The 16,701-nt window shown below is 39.1% G+C and overlaps 1 protein-coding gene across 1 annotated transcript in view; it reads right to left on the minus strand.

Moving 5' to 3' along the window:
- Positions 1 to 16,701, minus strand: part of CRB1 (crumbs family member 1, photoreceptor morphogenesis associated) — a 256,120-nt gene that overhangs the window by 77,210 nt on the left and 162,209 nt on the right. The window contains exons 5-8 of the mRNA XM_006892102.1: positions 15,648 to 16,604; positions 7,231 to 7,778; positions 2,970 to 3,135; positions 821 to 1,726 (exon numbers count right to left, since the gene is read on the minus strand). Coding sequence (XP_006892164.1) covers positions 821 to 1,726; positions 2,970 to 3,135; positions 7,231 to 7,778; positions 15,648 to 16,604 — 2,577 coding nt within the window. The remainder of the gene's footprint in view (positions 1 to 820; positions 1,727 to 2,969; positions 3,136 to 7,230; positions 7,779 to 15,647; positions 16,605 to 16,701) is intronic.

Below are 16,701 nucleotides of genomic sequence, written 5' to 3' on the forward strand. Positions count from 1 at the left end.
ACTGTTAACTTTATGACCCTGTAGGCTATGAAATATTTCTCATATATTTGAAAATCCATTTTCTCATTCCTATTCTTTATTTCCATTTGGATTAACTTTTGATCTTACTGACCTTCACTACTTAATGAGTTTAACAAAATCTTCAATTCCCTTACTCTGTTTTTATGCAAGACTTATCATTTTTGTTTTTGAAATTATACTTTAATGTCATCTTTTGAAAATTTTACTATATCTACCTGAGCTCTGGTGACCTAGTGACAAGAAATTGCACTGCAATCCCAAAGGCACTTGGTTCGAGGTCACCAGCTGCTCTGTGGGAGAAAGATGGGCAATCTCCTCCTGTGCAATTAACTGCCTCTGAAAACCTGCCAGCCGTGTCAACTATGGGTCGCTTCTGACTCAACTGTACACAACAACAACAACAACACCAGTCTTAAATAACCCAAGCATCATTTAGAAGCAGAAATCATGCCTTTTCTTAGAATATTAATGTTTCATTATTTTAATCTCTTGGTAATCCCCTTCCAGACATGAAAATTTTGAGATTGTGGGACTGTACTGTAGTTCATGAGACATAATTGAATAAAGATCACTGAGAAAACATTTTGTTTAGAAATCTCAAAAGACACCCATTCTTACATTTACATCCCAGTTAATGAGATCTTTTGTGTACATGACCAATTGTAATCAAACTGACCAACGCAGTCCCCATTCGCCACGGCCTGTGTCTGTATACCTTGAAGAGAGAGCTTTTCAATTAGACAAAGAAAATATAGAGCATAGTTCTAAAGTCCAAGCTTCATATAGATTTAAGCTCACCTGCAAAATTTTCCTGTAAAATTTCTCAAGCAGAGGCAAGAGTACCCATTGGTGTCACTGATGCAGGTGGCCCCATTTGCACATTGATGACTTTGGCAATTGTCTATCTCCACTTCACACTTCACACCTGTGTATCCAGGCTCACAATTGCAGTGGTAGGCTGCAATTCTGTCAGAACAGTTACCATGGATACAGGGGTTTGAAAAGCATTCATCAATGTTGAGTTCACAGTGTGCCCCTGACCATCCCAAGGGACAAGTGCAAAGATAGGAGCTGTAGATATCTTCACAATTTCCACCATGCAAACAGGGGTTGGAGTTGCAGGCATTTAGCTCCAAACAGCCAGTAACCACTGGATTTGTCGAGATTTTGAGAAACTGCTCTTTCTGAGGTTTATTAATGAAACCATGAACATTTGCAGAGTAAGAGAGATAAAGACCACTGATTTCTATTGTACTTAAACATCCTTGCAAGCCATTTGTCTTGTCCAAAGTTTGATAACCAACATAAATGTCTGTATTAACCTTCAAAAAGTTGAGGTTTCCAGTAGCAACTGCACTCGTCACAAGCGGGGTTTGATTGTCCACTTGCATTTGCCACCTGGAGGATTGGGCCAGTGGGTCTGTCATGGAAAGGGTTACTTGGTGCCATATGTCATCATTTACTGGCTGCAAACTTGTCAGACTCAGGATATAAAAACTGTTGCCACTTTGCAACTGAAATAAAAATCTGGAATCTTGTATACTAATATTAAGAAATTCAGGCTCTTTCTCTGCACTCAGTATTAGCACATTTGCGTCCCTCGTTCTAAAACCCAGTGTGATGTTGGTGAGTTCTCTGGTAATCTTCCCATTGCTTCGGAATAATATTCCACTGCTTTGTCCATTAAAAGCAGCATTTGCAATACCTAGAGAGAAGGTAATACCAATCAGCAAACTTATCACAACTCTTAATAATTGCTTTTATTTAAAGTAATAGCCATGCTAATTACTGTAATGTGCATGTTAAGCACTGTGGTGGTTGTTAGGTATTGTCTCGTCAGTTCCGCTTTACGGCAATCCTACGTACAACAGCCTAAACTCCGCCAGATAATGTGAATACTCTGCTCAGAGTTCTAACACCTGGGAAATTGTGTTTAGTTTTCCTAAAGGTGTGCAGGGGAAAACTCAAGCTTGAGGGGAAATAGCAATAAGAGTCTGGTTGGTTGTGAATTGATTCTGACTCATGGTGACGTCTTGTGTGTCCAAGCAGAACTGTGCTTCACGGAGAGAGAAATGGAGTGCTTCCAGTATGACATCTCTAGGTGAGACTGAACCATCAACTTTCCAGAAAGCAGCTAAGCTTATTAACTGGTTGCACCACACAGGATACAGAAATAGTTACACCAAGTATTGAGTGTCAAATGTACTTTACTGTTTATGTGTGAGGTCATATGATCACAACAAAGAAATCTACAAAGCAGGCATTATTGTCCTTATTTTACACATGAAGACATTTTAGATTATTGAGCTTTATGAAAAGGCCTGAAGGCTAGATTAATAAATGCCAGGGTCCTAGCACAATAACACTGCAGTCCCAAAAATAAGGTGAAGAAAAGCTGATTAGTAATTGGTTGGCTCTTGGTTCAGAAATCAGAGTTAAATGATCTAAGTTTGATGAAAACTTTCAGTTTCTACCCAGACTTCCAAGGGCAAGATGTGGCATGAGACCTACATGTTTTGTCTTAAACTCATGTTAGGAAGAACAGGAATAATTTTCTTCAATTTTTATTTTTTTGTCTTTTTTGGTCTCTATTCTTATTCTGTATTTCTCCCTGGAATAGACAACAAAACAAAACAAAACAAAAAACCAAAATCAAACAAACAAAACCAACCCCCAAAACAAAACAACAAACAAACCCTCAAAATTATTACCTTCAAACAGGAATCAACTCTGAGCTAAGCTGACCACGATTGAGCCTTTGATTCTATAAATCTCTGTAGGATTCTGCCCATCTTTTCCCTACAACATGGCTAGTGGATCCAAACCATCAGAGAGATGCAGCCTTTGAGCTAGCAGTACAACTCCGTACAGACTGCACCATCAGCGGTCCCAGAACAACTAGTATACCCAGCTAAGTAGGATGGATGATAAGCGTGAATTCAACCTACATTCAAACCCTCGAGGAACCACCTGGCAATGGAATGTGGGAGGACAAGGGCCGAGTTCACACCAGTGGACGTCCTCACAGGCTTTGCCAGCTGTGTTGGGAGGGCAGGAGCAGGAGAAATCATCCCACATGGAGTAGCAGACACCTCCGTTGTGACAGGGATTGGACTGAGCAGAAGAAAAATCAGAGATGTAAAAATACTCACTGAAAACTACATGAAAACACTAAGGGCAAGATATTTTTAAGTGCCAGTTTCTTTACATCTTTATATTTTAGAAATAAATAGAAGAATAAAACATTGCACCTCTTATTGCCAACTCATTTCTAAAAGTGAGGGGGGGGAGAGAAGAAGAGAGAGAGAATGTGTAAAATCTACGTTCTACTACTACAGAGGGAGCTCTGGTGGCTTTGGGATAAGAAGCTTCACTACAAACCCAAAGGCATATGGTTCGAATCCACCAATTGCCCCACGGGAGAAGGATGGACAGTCTCCTTCTGTGTGATTTACTGTCTCTGAAAACACTTGGGGGAATCAGCTATAGGTCACTTCTGACTCAGTGGTACACATCAACAACAACAAAGATTTTGAAAACAAGAGCAATATTTTCCATAACTGGCAAATTCAAAACTCTCTGCTGTCGAGTTGGCTTCTACTCATACTGACTTCTGGAGACTGTTGATCATAATAGAGGAGACTGCGCCCTCCCTTTCTTGGGGACACTGGTATGTTCCAACCACTGGGCTCCCAGGCTTTTAGGTAGCAGTGCAATATTCTGTGGACTACACCACCTAAGATCCTATTGAAATACAACCGTGCACTTTTACACTTCAATTCTCATTTAAGGTCGGTATTATTAGTTCTAATTTTATAACTTAGAAATATTGAGGTCTTTCTATGTAAAATTTTAGAAAGAAAGCAAATAAGCTGGATACCTAGAACTCAATCTTGGGACTCAATTTAGTGGCACCCCTAAATCTTTCCCTTTGCTTGGTCTCCTCTAAATAAGAAATATACTATTATTCTTTGAGTTCTCACATTACTTATGAAGTAAGTATTCAAAACAAATATATTTACAAATGACTCACAGAAAGGCCAAACTAAATATTTCTTTCCCACTGTTTACTGTGCAATTCACACAGTAGCGTGACATACCTAAACTTAATTTCTTTTGTCTGCAAATAATGTGAAGAGACAAAAATAATGCTTACTTCACACAGTAGTCTTTGAACAGAATTAAATTATTTGTGTAAAACAGTGCTTGTCACATTGGAAATACTCCCATAATACTACAGTGATTAATTCTGTAAATTAAGCAACAAGCAAAATGAATGGCAATAGTTGGAGCTCAACTGATGTTCCGTTATAAGTGTGTATACATGTGTGTGTGTGTGTGTGTGTGTGTGTGTGTGTGTGTGTGTGTGTGGTGTGTATGTTTTCCTTTAGAAGGTCATGCAAAACTGGCAAGTTTATCTATTTAAGTAGGTTTTGGGAGAGACCTAAATATGTAAAGTAAAATACGGAATCGTGGAAAATTCTATTTCAGAGGATGTCAACAAATTTAAGAAAGCTATTGGTCAGATTAATTTTTCTATTTGGCTTAGTGGTTATTGTGTGCTGTCTTTTGTCTTTTTGGAACCAATTCATAGCTGACTCTCCAGTGGGTTTTCATGTGCACTAAATTGCTTTGGAGAAAATTGCCCATCCTTCTCTACTTGGTAGGGTCAAACTGCATGCCTTTGGGATTGCAGCACAGTTTTTTTTTTACCATTAGATCACCAGAGCTCAGTAGAAGTATATTAAACAGAAAGAGAGACATTTAAAGAAGCCCTGAATAAGCAAAACATTCCTTAAAAATGGAAAAAAAGGTAGGAGGCATCTCACTCCCTGATTTAAAATCCTACTACACTGCCATGGTGGTTCAGACAGCATGGTACTGGTACAATGACAGACACATATATCAATGGAATAGAATTGAGAACCTGGAAGTCAGCCCATCTACCTATGGTAAACTGATTTTTGACAAGAAGATGAAATAGGGCAAGTGGGGAAATGACAGTCTTTTTAACAAATGGTGTTGGCAAAATAGGAAAAATATCTGCAGAAGACTCAAGCAAGATCCACACCTCACTTCATATACAAAAACCAGCTCAAGGTGAATCATGGATCTAGGACTAAAATCAAGGACTACAAACTTCATTAAAGAAAAGCTTGGGTGAACTCTATTAGGTCTATTTCACAACATAAACAGTCTTCCAAGTATCCTGAAACATCTACAACCAGGAGAAGATAAAATAGATAAATGGGACTAAGAATCAAATCCCTATGCACATCGAAATACTTCTCCAACAGGGTAAAATGGGAAGCCACAAACTGCTAATGACATGTCAGATAAGGGACTTATATCTAGAATTTATAAAATGCTTGAGCACCTCAACAAGATAAAGTAAATAATCCAATTGAAAAATGGGCACAGGATATGAACAGACACTTCACCAAAGAAGACATTCAGATGGCCAACAAGCACATGAAGAAATGTTCAAAATCCCTAGCTCTAAGAGAGATGCAAATCAAAACAACTATGAGATATCATCTCACCCTAGTCAGAATAGCAAAATTTAACAGAACAGCAAGCAACAAATGCTGGCAAGGTTGTGGAGAAACTGGAACCCTTATTCACTGTTGGTGGGAGTGTAAAAATGGTGCAACCACTGTGGAAAATAGTGTGGCGCTTTCTCAAAAAGTTGCAAATAGAGGTACCATTTGATGCAGCAGTTCCACTACTGGGAATATACCCTAAAGAGACCATAGATATATGCACACCCATGTTTATCGCAGCTTTATTAACAATAGCAAGGAGTTGGAAAGTGCCCATCAACAAACGAATGAATAGAGAAGCTGTAGTATATTCACACAATGGAATACTATGCTGCATTGAAAAACAAGGGACCCATGGGTGACCCTGAAGGACATTATGCTGAGTGAAATAGAAATATCTCAGTCACAAAAAGACAAATACTGCATGGTGCCACTGTTGTAGAATGGAACTGACATCAGGGTTGGGGTAAGACTGAGAAAAAGTGGATACATTACATATACTGCATTGAAACAGATGAGGGAGAGAACAATTTAAAAGTGATATATGATAGGGTATTATGTTTATCACAAGAGTCCAGAATTAAGGTTGCGTAATGGATTGTACTTGGGGCAGTGGTGGGAAGGGGAGGTGCAGGAGGATTGTATACTAATGAAAGAATTTTTCTTTTACTTTTCAAAGAGAGGAGTGAACTGCGGGTGGGGAGGGTGGAGGGCTGGACAGGGAGAAAAGTGCAACAATAAATGAATGGAAATCCAAAATCTCTGTAAATGCTCATTAAAATTAAGGAAATAAATAAATAAATAAAATAAGTTTAATGGCGAATTCTAAAAGTGCTAAATATGTTAAATTCCTAGGCTGCCACAGGGATTAAGAAAATATTGTTATTCCTTGAGTGCTGTACTATGATTGTTAAAGAGATCACAGATCTGGAGATGTCTTGTCTGGTTACTTACCAGACTGCTAAAAAGTTCAAGGCTATGCCTTTATCGTTACCCGCAAGTGAGTCAACCTCTGATTCATGAAGCCCCGGTGCACACTGAAACAAAACACTACCTTGCTCTGACTTTTCCTTTTGGTTAGCTGTGGATTGAAGTATAGTAACTAATAAAATTGTCGTTGACTGAATTTTGGAAGTAGATTCTCAGGCCTTTCTTCACAGCTTGTCTTAGTCTGAAAGCTACGCTTAATGACCTCTTCAGAATCATCAAAAAGCTCATTGTGTCAAGTTACAACCGATGCACTGCTGACCTATTATTGGGATTATTTGGCTGTAAATGGAATGGGAGGAGATTGCCCATTTGTCTGCAGAGGTGCTGCTTGTGGATTGTAATTGATAAAGGCATGATCTTTGTTCATCGGAGCACAAAAGCTTACCCTGACAGACAGGTACATTGATTAAGAATTAAATGTGAAATTCCCATGTTGAAGGAGAGAAGTCACTGAACCAACAATGATTCCATGATATTATGGAAATGTTAAGACCCTCAGTACTTCTTGAAAAATATTGACAGAGTGTTACTCTGTTATTGGCGTTTTCTTTACAAAAGAAAAGTGGGTTAGCAGCATCATCTTCATATACAAACAATAGTTTTAGTTAGTAGGTAATAAATAGTTTTAATAAAGCAAAATTTAGTGTATAGAAATAGCTAGTATGAATAAGCTTACCTTGCAGATGTTGTCTCCAGGGCAGCCTTTGGTCACATTGACAAGAATTGGCTTGTGCTTCGCAATGCTGGTTTCATTTGGGAAGAATTCGAGATTTTGGTTATTTAATCTTAAGTCCTGGATACAGCCTTTGAAGAACCCACCACTCACTTCAATCTTTTGCCTGTCAGGCAGGCCACCAATGTAGATGACATCTCCTCTTTGAGTGCTCCATTTAGGGGAAGAAAGAAATCCTAGGTGACGTGAAGACTGATAGAGTTCAATTTTATTTGGCTCGACTTTCAAAGATAATAAGTGGACATTTCCATCACTAAGAAGGAACGTTCCTACTAATTTGGGAGAACGTGGGGTCAGCACTGCTGGTTTGCCATGCTCGAGCCAGATGCGGATATATTGATAGGTGCTGTTTTCCAAAGCTAGAAGTAAGCCAGATGGTCGACGTGTCCGAACAAACATAGAAAGACTGAAGTTCTGTCCATAACTTTTGTCTAACTTAAAAGCAGCAAATCCAGTGGAGTCAGTGTGGCCAAATCTTCCTGCCACATACTCTTTCATATCAAAATAGAGGAAGAGAAACAAAGAAGAAACACTTTAAGACTCACAAGTAAGGAGGAGGAGAAGATGAAAATGACATATGTACTTTTATTATATTTAGGACATTTTTATTCAATATGTGAATTTAACCTCATTTTCTGCATTTCATTCTAAAAAACCACTGTTTCTATTGAATGCTAGTGTAGAAAGAAACTCATATTGCTTATATGATATCTTCATTCTACTTGGTATTGTTTCTGAACTTACCTGCTACAAAAGAGACAGAGAAAAAGCTCTACATAGATAAGCTTAACAACCCCTTCTTTACCTCCCCACAGAATTGTGCCTTGACAGTAGAATCTTATACACTACTGTACTTGACGAAGGTGAAAGAAATGTGAAAGACTAAATCAACCTGCAACATCCATATGCATACTGAGAGAGAGCTGTCATCTTTGCTTTTTGGAGATGTTATTGTTCATATACGCCGTCGAGTCACTTGCAACATATACCGAGCCTATGTATAACAGCCCTAAACTCTGCTCTGTCCTGTGCCAATCGCACCATCTCCGATACACCCATCCCAATTATCCCAATCACTGAATCAATCCACCTCATAGAGGGCCTTCCCCTCCTGTGCTGTCCCTCCACTCTACCAAGCCTGATGTCCCTTTCCAAGGACCGATCCCTCCTTACAACATGTCCAAAGTATGCCAGACAAAGCCTCAGGATTCTTGCCTCCAAAGAGCAGCCTGATTTAACCCTCTCTAGGACAAATCTGTTTGTTTTCTTAGCAGTCCATGGTACCCTCAATACTCTTCTCTATCACCACAGCTCAAAGGCATCAATTCTCCTTCTATCCTCCCTAGTCATTGTCCAGTTCTCTGACGCATCACAATTTTGGAGAGAGGCAGAAGAAAATGTGTCATCAAACGTATTTTCAATTTGGGAAGAACAGAAATCAAGAACTGGATTATCAAATCTTCGTCTGGGGTGATTATATATAATAATACTAATAATAAGGTAAAGAAATTAAACTTGGGAAGAGAGGAATGACAGAGAAGCCAAAAGAGATGGGAAACAGAGAAACTCAAGCACACAAAGTGGGGTGCTGAACTTTCCTAGAACTCCCTGTGATTCCATCAATGTGTATCATGTCAAGAAAATTCTTGTGATAGATAAAAATGATCTTTGACGTTGAAAGTGTTGATGATACAATATGAACAAAACAATAATCCCTGCCTTCATAGAATTTTCATTCAAATGGGTGGATATGGAGAACTACATAAAAACAAACCATATGTCAGAGATAATTGGGGTAGGTGTATCAGAGACAGTGAGACTGGCTCAGGGTAGGGCAGGCTTCAGAGCTACTGTGCATAGGGTTATCATGAATCACAGTCAACTCAACAGCATGTAACAACAACAATATATTGGAGATCTCTGGTGGCCTAGTGGTAGAAAGTGGCACTACAATCAGAAAGGGACATGGTTCAAATCTACCAGCTACTTGAGGGGAGAAGCATAGGCAATCTTTTCCTGTGCTATGTCCTGCCTCTGAAAACCTGCTGGAGAGTCATCTATGGGTTATTTTCGATTCAACTGGCACCCAGCAAAAACAAAACATGCCAGGTGGTGATATAAGATAAAACAGACAGAGAAAGCAGGGAATTCAGATGGATTTGTAATTTTAAATAGGGTAGAAAGTGAGGACTAAAAAAATGCCTTTAGTGTAAAGATCTCAAGAAGCAGAATTATTTCAGTAATTCAGGAAACAAATGGCAGGTCACTTAGAACAGAGGTAATGGTGAAGGAGGTGCTGAGACATGGTCAGAATTTGGCAATCTTTTGTAGTTAGAACCAACAGGATTTTCTGGGAGCAAGATCAGCTCCAGGATTTTTTAAACCCAAGAAAGTAAAAGTAGAATTTCTATTTGGAGAGATGGGAAAGATAAACTGGAGGGGAAGATTGTCAAGGTGGGAAGCAGAAGGGCACACTAAATCTGAAATTCCTATAAAATATCCAGGCAGTTTGTTATCAGTCACAACCAGGAAGCTGGCAGTTCAAATCCAACCAGCAATTCTATTTTAAAAAATGCCTGGAGATCTGCTTCTGCAAAGGTTTAGTTAAAAAAACTCTGTGGAACGTTTCTACTCTATTAAAAATTGGATCACCATGAGTTAGAATCAACTTGGCAGAAAATATATTTTTAAAAAGTTTAGATATTAAAGTGGAACTTCCAAATAGGTAAGTAGGCAAGCGAATATAGAAGTTGAAGGAACATGCTGTGAGCTTGCAATAATAATGTTGTATTTATCTGTTTATATGTGATGTGGTTGGTTGGTATGTGCTGTCAAGCCAGAACTGACTCGTAGCTGACCTTACAGTGGTATAGGTGGTAGTTAAAGGCAAAAGGCTCTATGGAATTACCAAGAAAATGAATCCATATAAAGGAAGGGAGAGGTCCAAGAACTGAACACACAATTATCAGGCATTTGGAAATAAAAGAGAACAGCCAATGGCATGAGAGAAGAATATGAGAGAGAAACATCTGAGAGCCTAGTGCAGAAAGATTTTTCAAGAGGGGGTGGGGTTTCAACTGTGACAACTACTGTGGTAGGCCAAGTCAGATAGGGGAGGATCAACAACAATTGAAAATTTTTATCTAGGGGTCATTGGTAAAGTGGATGAGAATATTGTCTTAAAAGTATTGATTTTGTTTTCAAATTTTACATGCCAATCTATGAGAAAACATTCAACATAACTAACACCTTACGGACCAGCTGAAGTTTGGGCATAGGTAAGAATTATTTTAGTTTAGCTGAACTCTAGTGAGACTTGCATAGGCAGCCATCTGCGTTCTAAGACCTTCTGCATAAAAGGCTACATTTTCAGAACTCTGGCTTGATTTCCTGCAGGAACACTGCATTTTGAATCTGCATTTGGAGACCACCTGCTCCAGGCAACTACAGGTAGCTTTCAAAGCAGATTGAGAGATAAAATAACTCCTTTGAAGAGGTTAGAAATGTCTGAATACATAGTAGCACTTTCATAGGAGATGAAATACTTAGTAAGAAAATTTGGCTCTTGAAGCTCCTGAAGTTTGACGCACTGAATCGCTCAGCCTCAGGGGCAGGGGGTCTCTGCTGGTCAATCATCCTAGGATGCCTGCAGCATCACTTTGTGGATCCAGATTAAAAGGCAGACACAACATAGAAACTGTTTCGTTGGGTTTTTTCCCTCAGATGCTTGACTCTCCAGAAGCCCTATTCCTCTTCAGAAATCACACACAAGTAATCAGAGGGTATGATTTGTTATATGATGTTAGAAAGACCTGGAGCCACATGTGACTTGGCTATAGACATAGGAAGGATGATTTTCCATGTACTTATTGATATGAAGAGGGACAAGTGAAAACAACGTCAGTGAATCTTAATGATTGATGAAACGTAAGATGAAATTTTGTAAGAAGATAGAAAATTCAGGCTTCAATTAGGCTTCAATTTCCTCATGGGATCAGAGTGAGAGAAATGGGATTCTGTGACAACGTGAGTGAGAAAGTCTCAAAGAGAGCCAGTCATGGGACGTGGCTGCCTAAAGTGAAATGTCATCTTGGGCTGAAAAAACAAGATTATCTAGAATGAGGTAAATTTTATTCCATATACTCCTCTGTATTGTCAGGCTACTCGTAGACATACTGCAAGAGAAATAAAAAAGTGAATTTTTTTCAGAGAAAGCAATCAGTTTCTTATATGCCTGAAAATGGTGCCATATGGGGACTATTGTGAGAAATTGGGTATTTTTAGCAAGTAGAAGCAATGGCATGGATGATATAAAATATTTCTCTTCAAATGTAAGACAGCAATTTCAGATTTTCTTTCATTTCTTCAAATATAAGACATAAAATTTGTGGTAGCATGATTTCAAGCATTAAAATACTGCCACTGAATGAAAGTGATGCATAGTCATTGTTGAATTCAATATATGGAAAGACTTTTCGGAACATTCTAACAAGACAGAACGAGTGAATTGTCCATTCTTGGAGATGTTGAAGCATAGGTTTGGACCACTGTGCCCAGACAGACACAAAAGAGTGAAGTGCTAAGACTTGGGGCAAGTCCACCTTTGTACCAGCCCCATTGCCAATGAGTCAATTCTAAATGATAGCAGGGCTATAGGACTGAGTAGAACTGCCTCTCTTAAAGGCTGTAACTCTTTACAAAATCAGACTCACTACATCTCTGTCCCTTGGAGTGGCTGGCACAATTCAACCACTTACTTGCTTAGCAGTCAGGTACTTATCTCCCATGCTCTTTTCATATTGTTGTTGTTGTTTAATGCCGTCAAGTCATAGATGACTCATAGCGACCCTATGAACGAACAGCCTGAGCACTGTTCGCACATAGAGTTTCCAGAGGCAAGCCATTTTGGAAGTGGATGCCACTCTTGCTTCCAGCTTTTCATATTAAGAGATTATAATTTGAAGGGTAAAAGACTCAAGATTTGTGGTGTTTGGCTAAGGATGAAACAAGTAAATTGCTTCTACAAGTCCAATATTACACAAGAGGAGAATGCATCAGCTATGAATAAAACTGTGGAAGCTTCATGTCCTTATATAGTCATCTGTTGTTGTTGGTTGCCTTCAAGTCGAGCACAACTCATAGCGACACTATGAACAAAAGGCCTGAAGCCCCTCTACAACTATCAACATTTATCAAAGTTCATAGAGTTTCCGGAGGCAAGTTGTTTAGGAAATGGATGCCATTCCTGCTTCCAAACCTGTCATAGAATGTTACTGGTTGAGTCGCCTGTGATGCATAGCTACGCTACAGCAGCTCTGAACCCTTCCCTGTCCTGAGCAAGTCTCATTAATTCTGACACACCATTAATTCTGACACACTCCTTTGCCCCAGTCAATCCATCTCATCCAGGGTCTACTCTCCTAAGCTGTCTGTCCACCTTTCTGAGAATGATGTCCTTCTCCAAGGACTGATCTCTCCTGGCTACATGCCCAAACTAAGTGAGGCAGAGCTTCAAAATCCTGTTCTCCAAGGAGAAACTTGGTTTCACCCTCTCCAAGACAGATCTATTTGTTTTCTTGGCAGTTCATGGTATGTTCAAGACTCTTCTCCACCACCACAATTCAAAGGCATCTATTCTTCTTCTATCGTCATTGTCTAACTTTCTGAAGCAAAGCAAGTAATTGAGAAAACTATCACCTGGATTAGGTGCACCTTTATATCTAGACCGACATCATTGCTCTTCGGCAAGGCTCTGCACTATCCTCACAATTGCTGAGATGTTTGATCCCATTCTTGTTGCTGCTTTGCAGGTCTTCCTCTTTTTTGCTGCCTATCTTGTGGCTTAGTGGTACAGGGTTACACTGATAACTCAAAGGCTCATGGTTTAAATCCACCAACTGCTCCATGGAAGAAAGTTAGGTCATCTCCTTCCGTGCCATTTACTCCCTCTAAAAACTCACTGGAGTGTCAGTTAGAAAAAGTTCCAATTTGGCAAAACAGAACAACTATGCTCCAGGCATTTGGTCCTTCCCGAGAATGTGTTCAAAGAGCATGACAGATGCAGCAAATCCAGAACATTTTTATAATTAAGACATGATATAGAAAATATAATTTCCTAAAACTTAGACCACAAATTTTCCATGAAAAAAAATTTCATAGAAATTCCTCCCTAGAAAGTAAGGAGGAATGTTTAAAGAGTTTAAAGATGTTTAAAGAGCTCCATTTAGTATGAAAGTGAAGGGTAGAGGGTAAGGGTGAACAATTCAGGAACTTGGTTTAAAAAGTTCATGATTTTCCAAGCAGTGGGGGGGAAAAAACCAACCCCTAAACAAAAAAAAAAGCTAAAAAACAGAACCCAAAAGACTAGCATCTCTTGAATCTATTACTAGGACAGTTAGCAGCACCATGGTCAGTATTAACCTCAAGGGTCACTGCATCTGGAAGCCAGTCAAAGTTAGGCAGCATCTGTTTGTTATTTTGTGTATGTAGTAAAAATATTGCCTTTAGTCAATTAAATTTTTCTTCAAAACGTGAACATTGCCTCAGCATAATTTCCCTTCTTTGTCCCTTTTTTTCCTTTTTTTTTTTAAATCATGAAACAACTTGGCATTCCATTTAAAATATTGCATAGACCCGGTAGATGCCATATTTCATTGTCAAACAGGTTCATGATTTGTAATGAATATTGTGGTCAGGGAGGAAGCCTGTGAATAGTTTCTAATAATCCTTAGCAATTCATACATGAGAATAAGGGTTTAGGCTAAGACTGGTTTTAATTTTACTTCATATAAAACAGAGAAGTCTACTTACCAGATGTTGTCCTATTTCAAGTTACTCTAAAAATCTTGGGGTAAATTACGGCTGAACTTCAAAGCAGTCTGTTGCCATTACCCCTCAGACTTTGTGAATACATAACAATAATAAAAAGAAACAGGTACATATTGATCACTATCAACAGCAATCTGTGGAATGATACGAGAAGTTAGGGAACTAGAAATAAGTTTGAAGAGGTGGCTTGCTAGAGAAAATAGATCAATTACATTTAGGTATCTAACAAGTTTGACTGTGTTGTTTTATAAGTCTTCCTTTTCTTTCATTTCTTTTTAAGAGATTGACTTAGAATATGTTTTTCCTAAATACAATCCTGAACAATATATCCTTGAATAAGGTTGATGGTCTGTAAAAGTGCTTAATTTAAGTATATTTTTTGGCAAAAATGTGAACTTTATCGACATGAAAATAAGAAAGTGATTATTTGCTGATAACCTAAGGGGCTTTAGACATTGTGCTTGGAATTGGCGTTGAGTCAGGGTCATGTCTAGGGAGCTCTGGTGACACAGTAGTAAGGAGTCATGCTGCCAACCCAAAGATATGTGGTCTAAATCCGCTGGCTGCTCCCTGGGAGAAAGATGAGCAATCTCCTCTTACATGATTTCCAATCTTTGAAAACCCTCTGGCCAGCTATGAGTCACTTCCAAGTGGATAACACAAAACAGTTTCACGTATAAAGTAATTTTCTCCAAAAGATTATTTCCCTTTCAAGAAAGATTTACAAGAAATGGCATAGCTGTGATAGCATTTTGTAAATTCCAAGATTAAAAAAAAAATTGAGTGGGCACTGTTGTTGTTAGGTGCCATCAAGTCAACTACTATTTCTAGAACTCCTATGAACAGATCTGAACCTTGCCTGACCCTGCCCCACCACCCTCATCATCTGATATGCTCAAGTTCATTGTTTCAGTCACTGTATCACCCCATCTTGTTGAGAGTCTTCCTCTCCTTAACTTTCTCCGACCCTCCACCTTTCCCAGCACTATTTTAGCTTATTTTTTACTTCTCTACAGGCAAATGCATTCAGGGTGTTCCTTAGAGGTAAGGAGGATGAGATTTCATTTCCATACAGTGAGCATGTTGTCAGCAGAGACCAGTCCTTGGAAAAGCATGTCATGCTTAAAAATGTGGAGAGTTTAAGGAGCAGAGGAAAATCCTCAGTAAGATGGATTGATACAGTGACGATACCAAGAGGCTTAAAAGCACAGTGGAATAAAATCACAATTAACACTTAAAAAGTTATTTAAAAATTCTAAGAAAAAAAAAGCACAGTGGAGATTGTGAGGATGGTACAAGACTGGACAAGGGTTCCATCTGTTGTACATACACTCACTAAGTGTTGCCGTCAACTCAATAGCACCTAAAACCAACAATAACTTGCGGATTGAAACCAATATGCGTCCTAAATAAATTCAAAATTAAGTAATGCACATCACTATCCTATTTATTCTTCTCATCAACAGGAAGCTAGCGACAGAGGTAGAAGTTCCCTGGGTTTTTCACTAACTCAGTGCCCAGGCTTCTCTCACCTCTCAGACAGTTCAGGCCTGTATAGGGCCGGTGGCAATCACACTGGTAACCAAGCCACAGGTTGATACAGCGTCCTCTGTTTTGACAAGGTTGGCTTTCACACCAATCCTTTCTCACACAGCCTGCCTTGACGTTTAATGATGAGTAGGATGAAATGTTTTCTGAGGTAATGTGATTCCCATCAATCCTAATGTCTTCAAGACATCCTACAAATGAAGGCGAGGATGGTATATGATAGGTGTTAAGAAAAACATTGCCATTGCTGGTCTTTCCTAAGGGCAAACCACCCAAAAAAGAGTTCTGAAAATCACATATGGGTTGATTCTTTTCAAATGGAGAAGGTGCTTCAGTGATGCATTTCTCTACACAGGAGTTGTCCAATAAAGTAAGGGTCACAGTCTCTGCCAAGATTATCTCCACTGTATGCCACTGTCCATCACTGGTGGTGTGAGGAATATACAGAAGCACTTTTGACTGATTATTGACTTGAATTGATAAGTGAATATGACCATTTAGCAGCTCAAGCTTGACGAACATGTTCTTGTTGCCTTGGAAGAGGAGTAGTGTTGTGGCCTGAACCGTCTGGAACCTCAGGGCTATGTTACAAGGTGAGCCCTTGGGTGTTCCTGAGTCACTTCCGAGTCTCAGGAAGCCATTACCTTCAAAAGAAAGTGTGGTGCCAATTTCACACAGTGAACCAGTATAGCCAGGTGGACAAAGGCAGCTGAATCCATGCTGGCCATGTTGGAAGTGAGGGATGCATATTCCATTATTTTGGCATTGGTGATGGATGCAGCCCAGGAGAATATCAGAACAGTTCTCTCCTCCAAAGAATATTCCAGATTGGTTATCAAATAGGCAATGGCAAGTATAATTGCCAAGCAAGTTTTCACAGGTACCGCCATTTTGGCAAGGATTTGAAGAGCATTCATTGAAGTCCTCTTCACAGTGAATTCCTGTAATACAATAAAAAATAGGCCAGGATTACATATATTTAGACCAGAAATAGAGGTTTTACATAATTTTATGTGTGATTATGTAGAAGTACAGAAA

This window comes from Elephantulus edwardii, unplaced genomic scaffold, assembly GCF_000299155.1.
Source record: "Elephantulus edwardii isolate Elephantulus edwardi_28Jun2011 unplaced genomic scaffold, EleEdw1.0 scaffold00110, whole genome shotgun sequence".
NCBI classification, from domain to species: domain Eukaryota; kingdom Metazoa; phylum Chordata; class Mammalia; order Macroscelidea; family Macroscelididae; genus Elephantulus; species Elephantulus edwardii.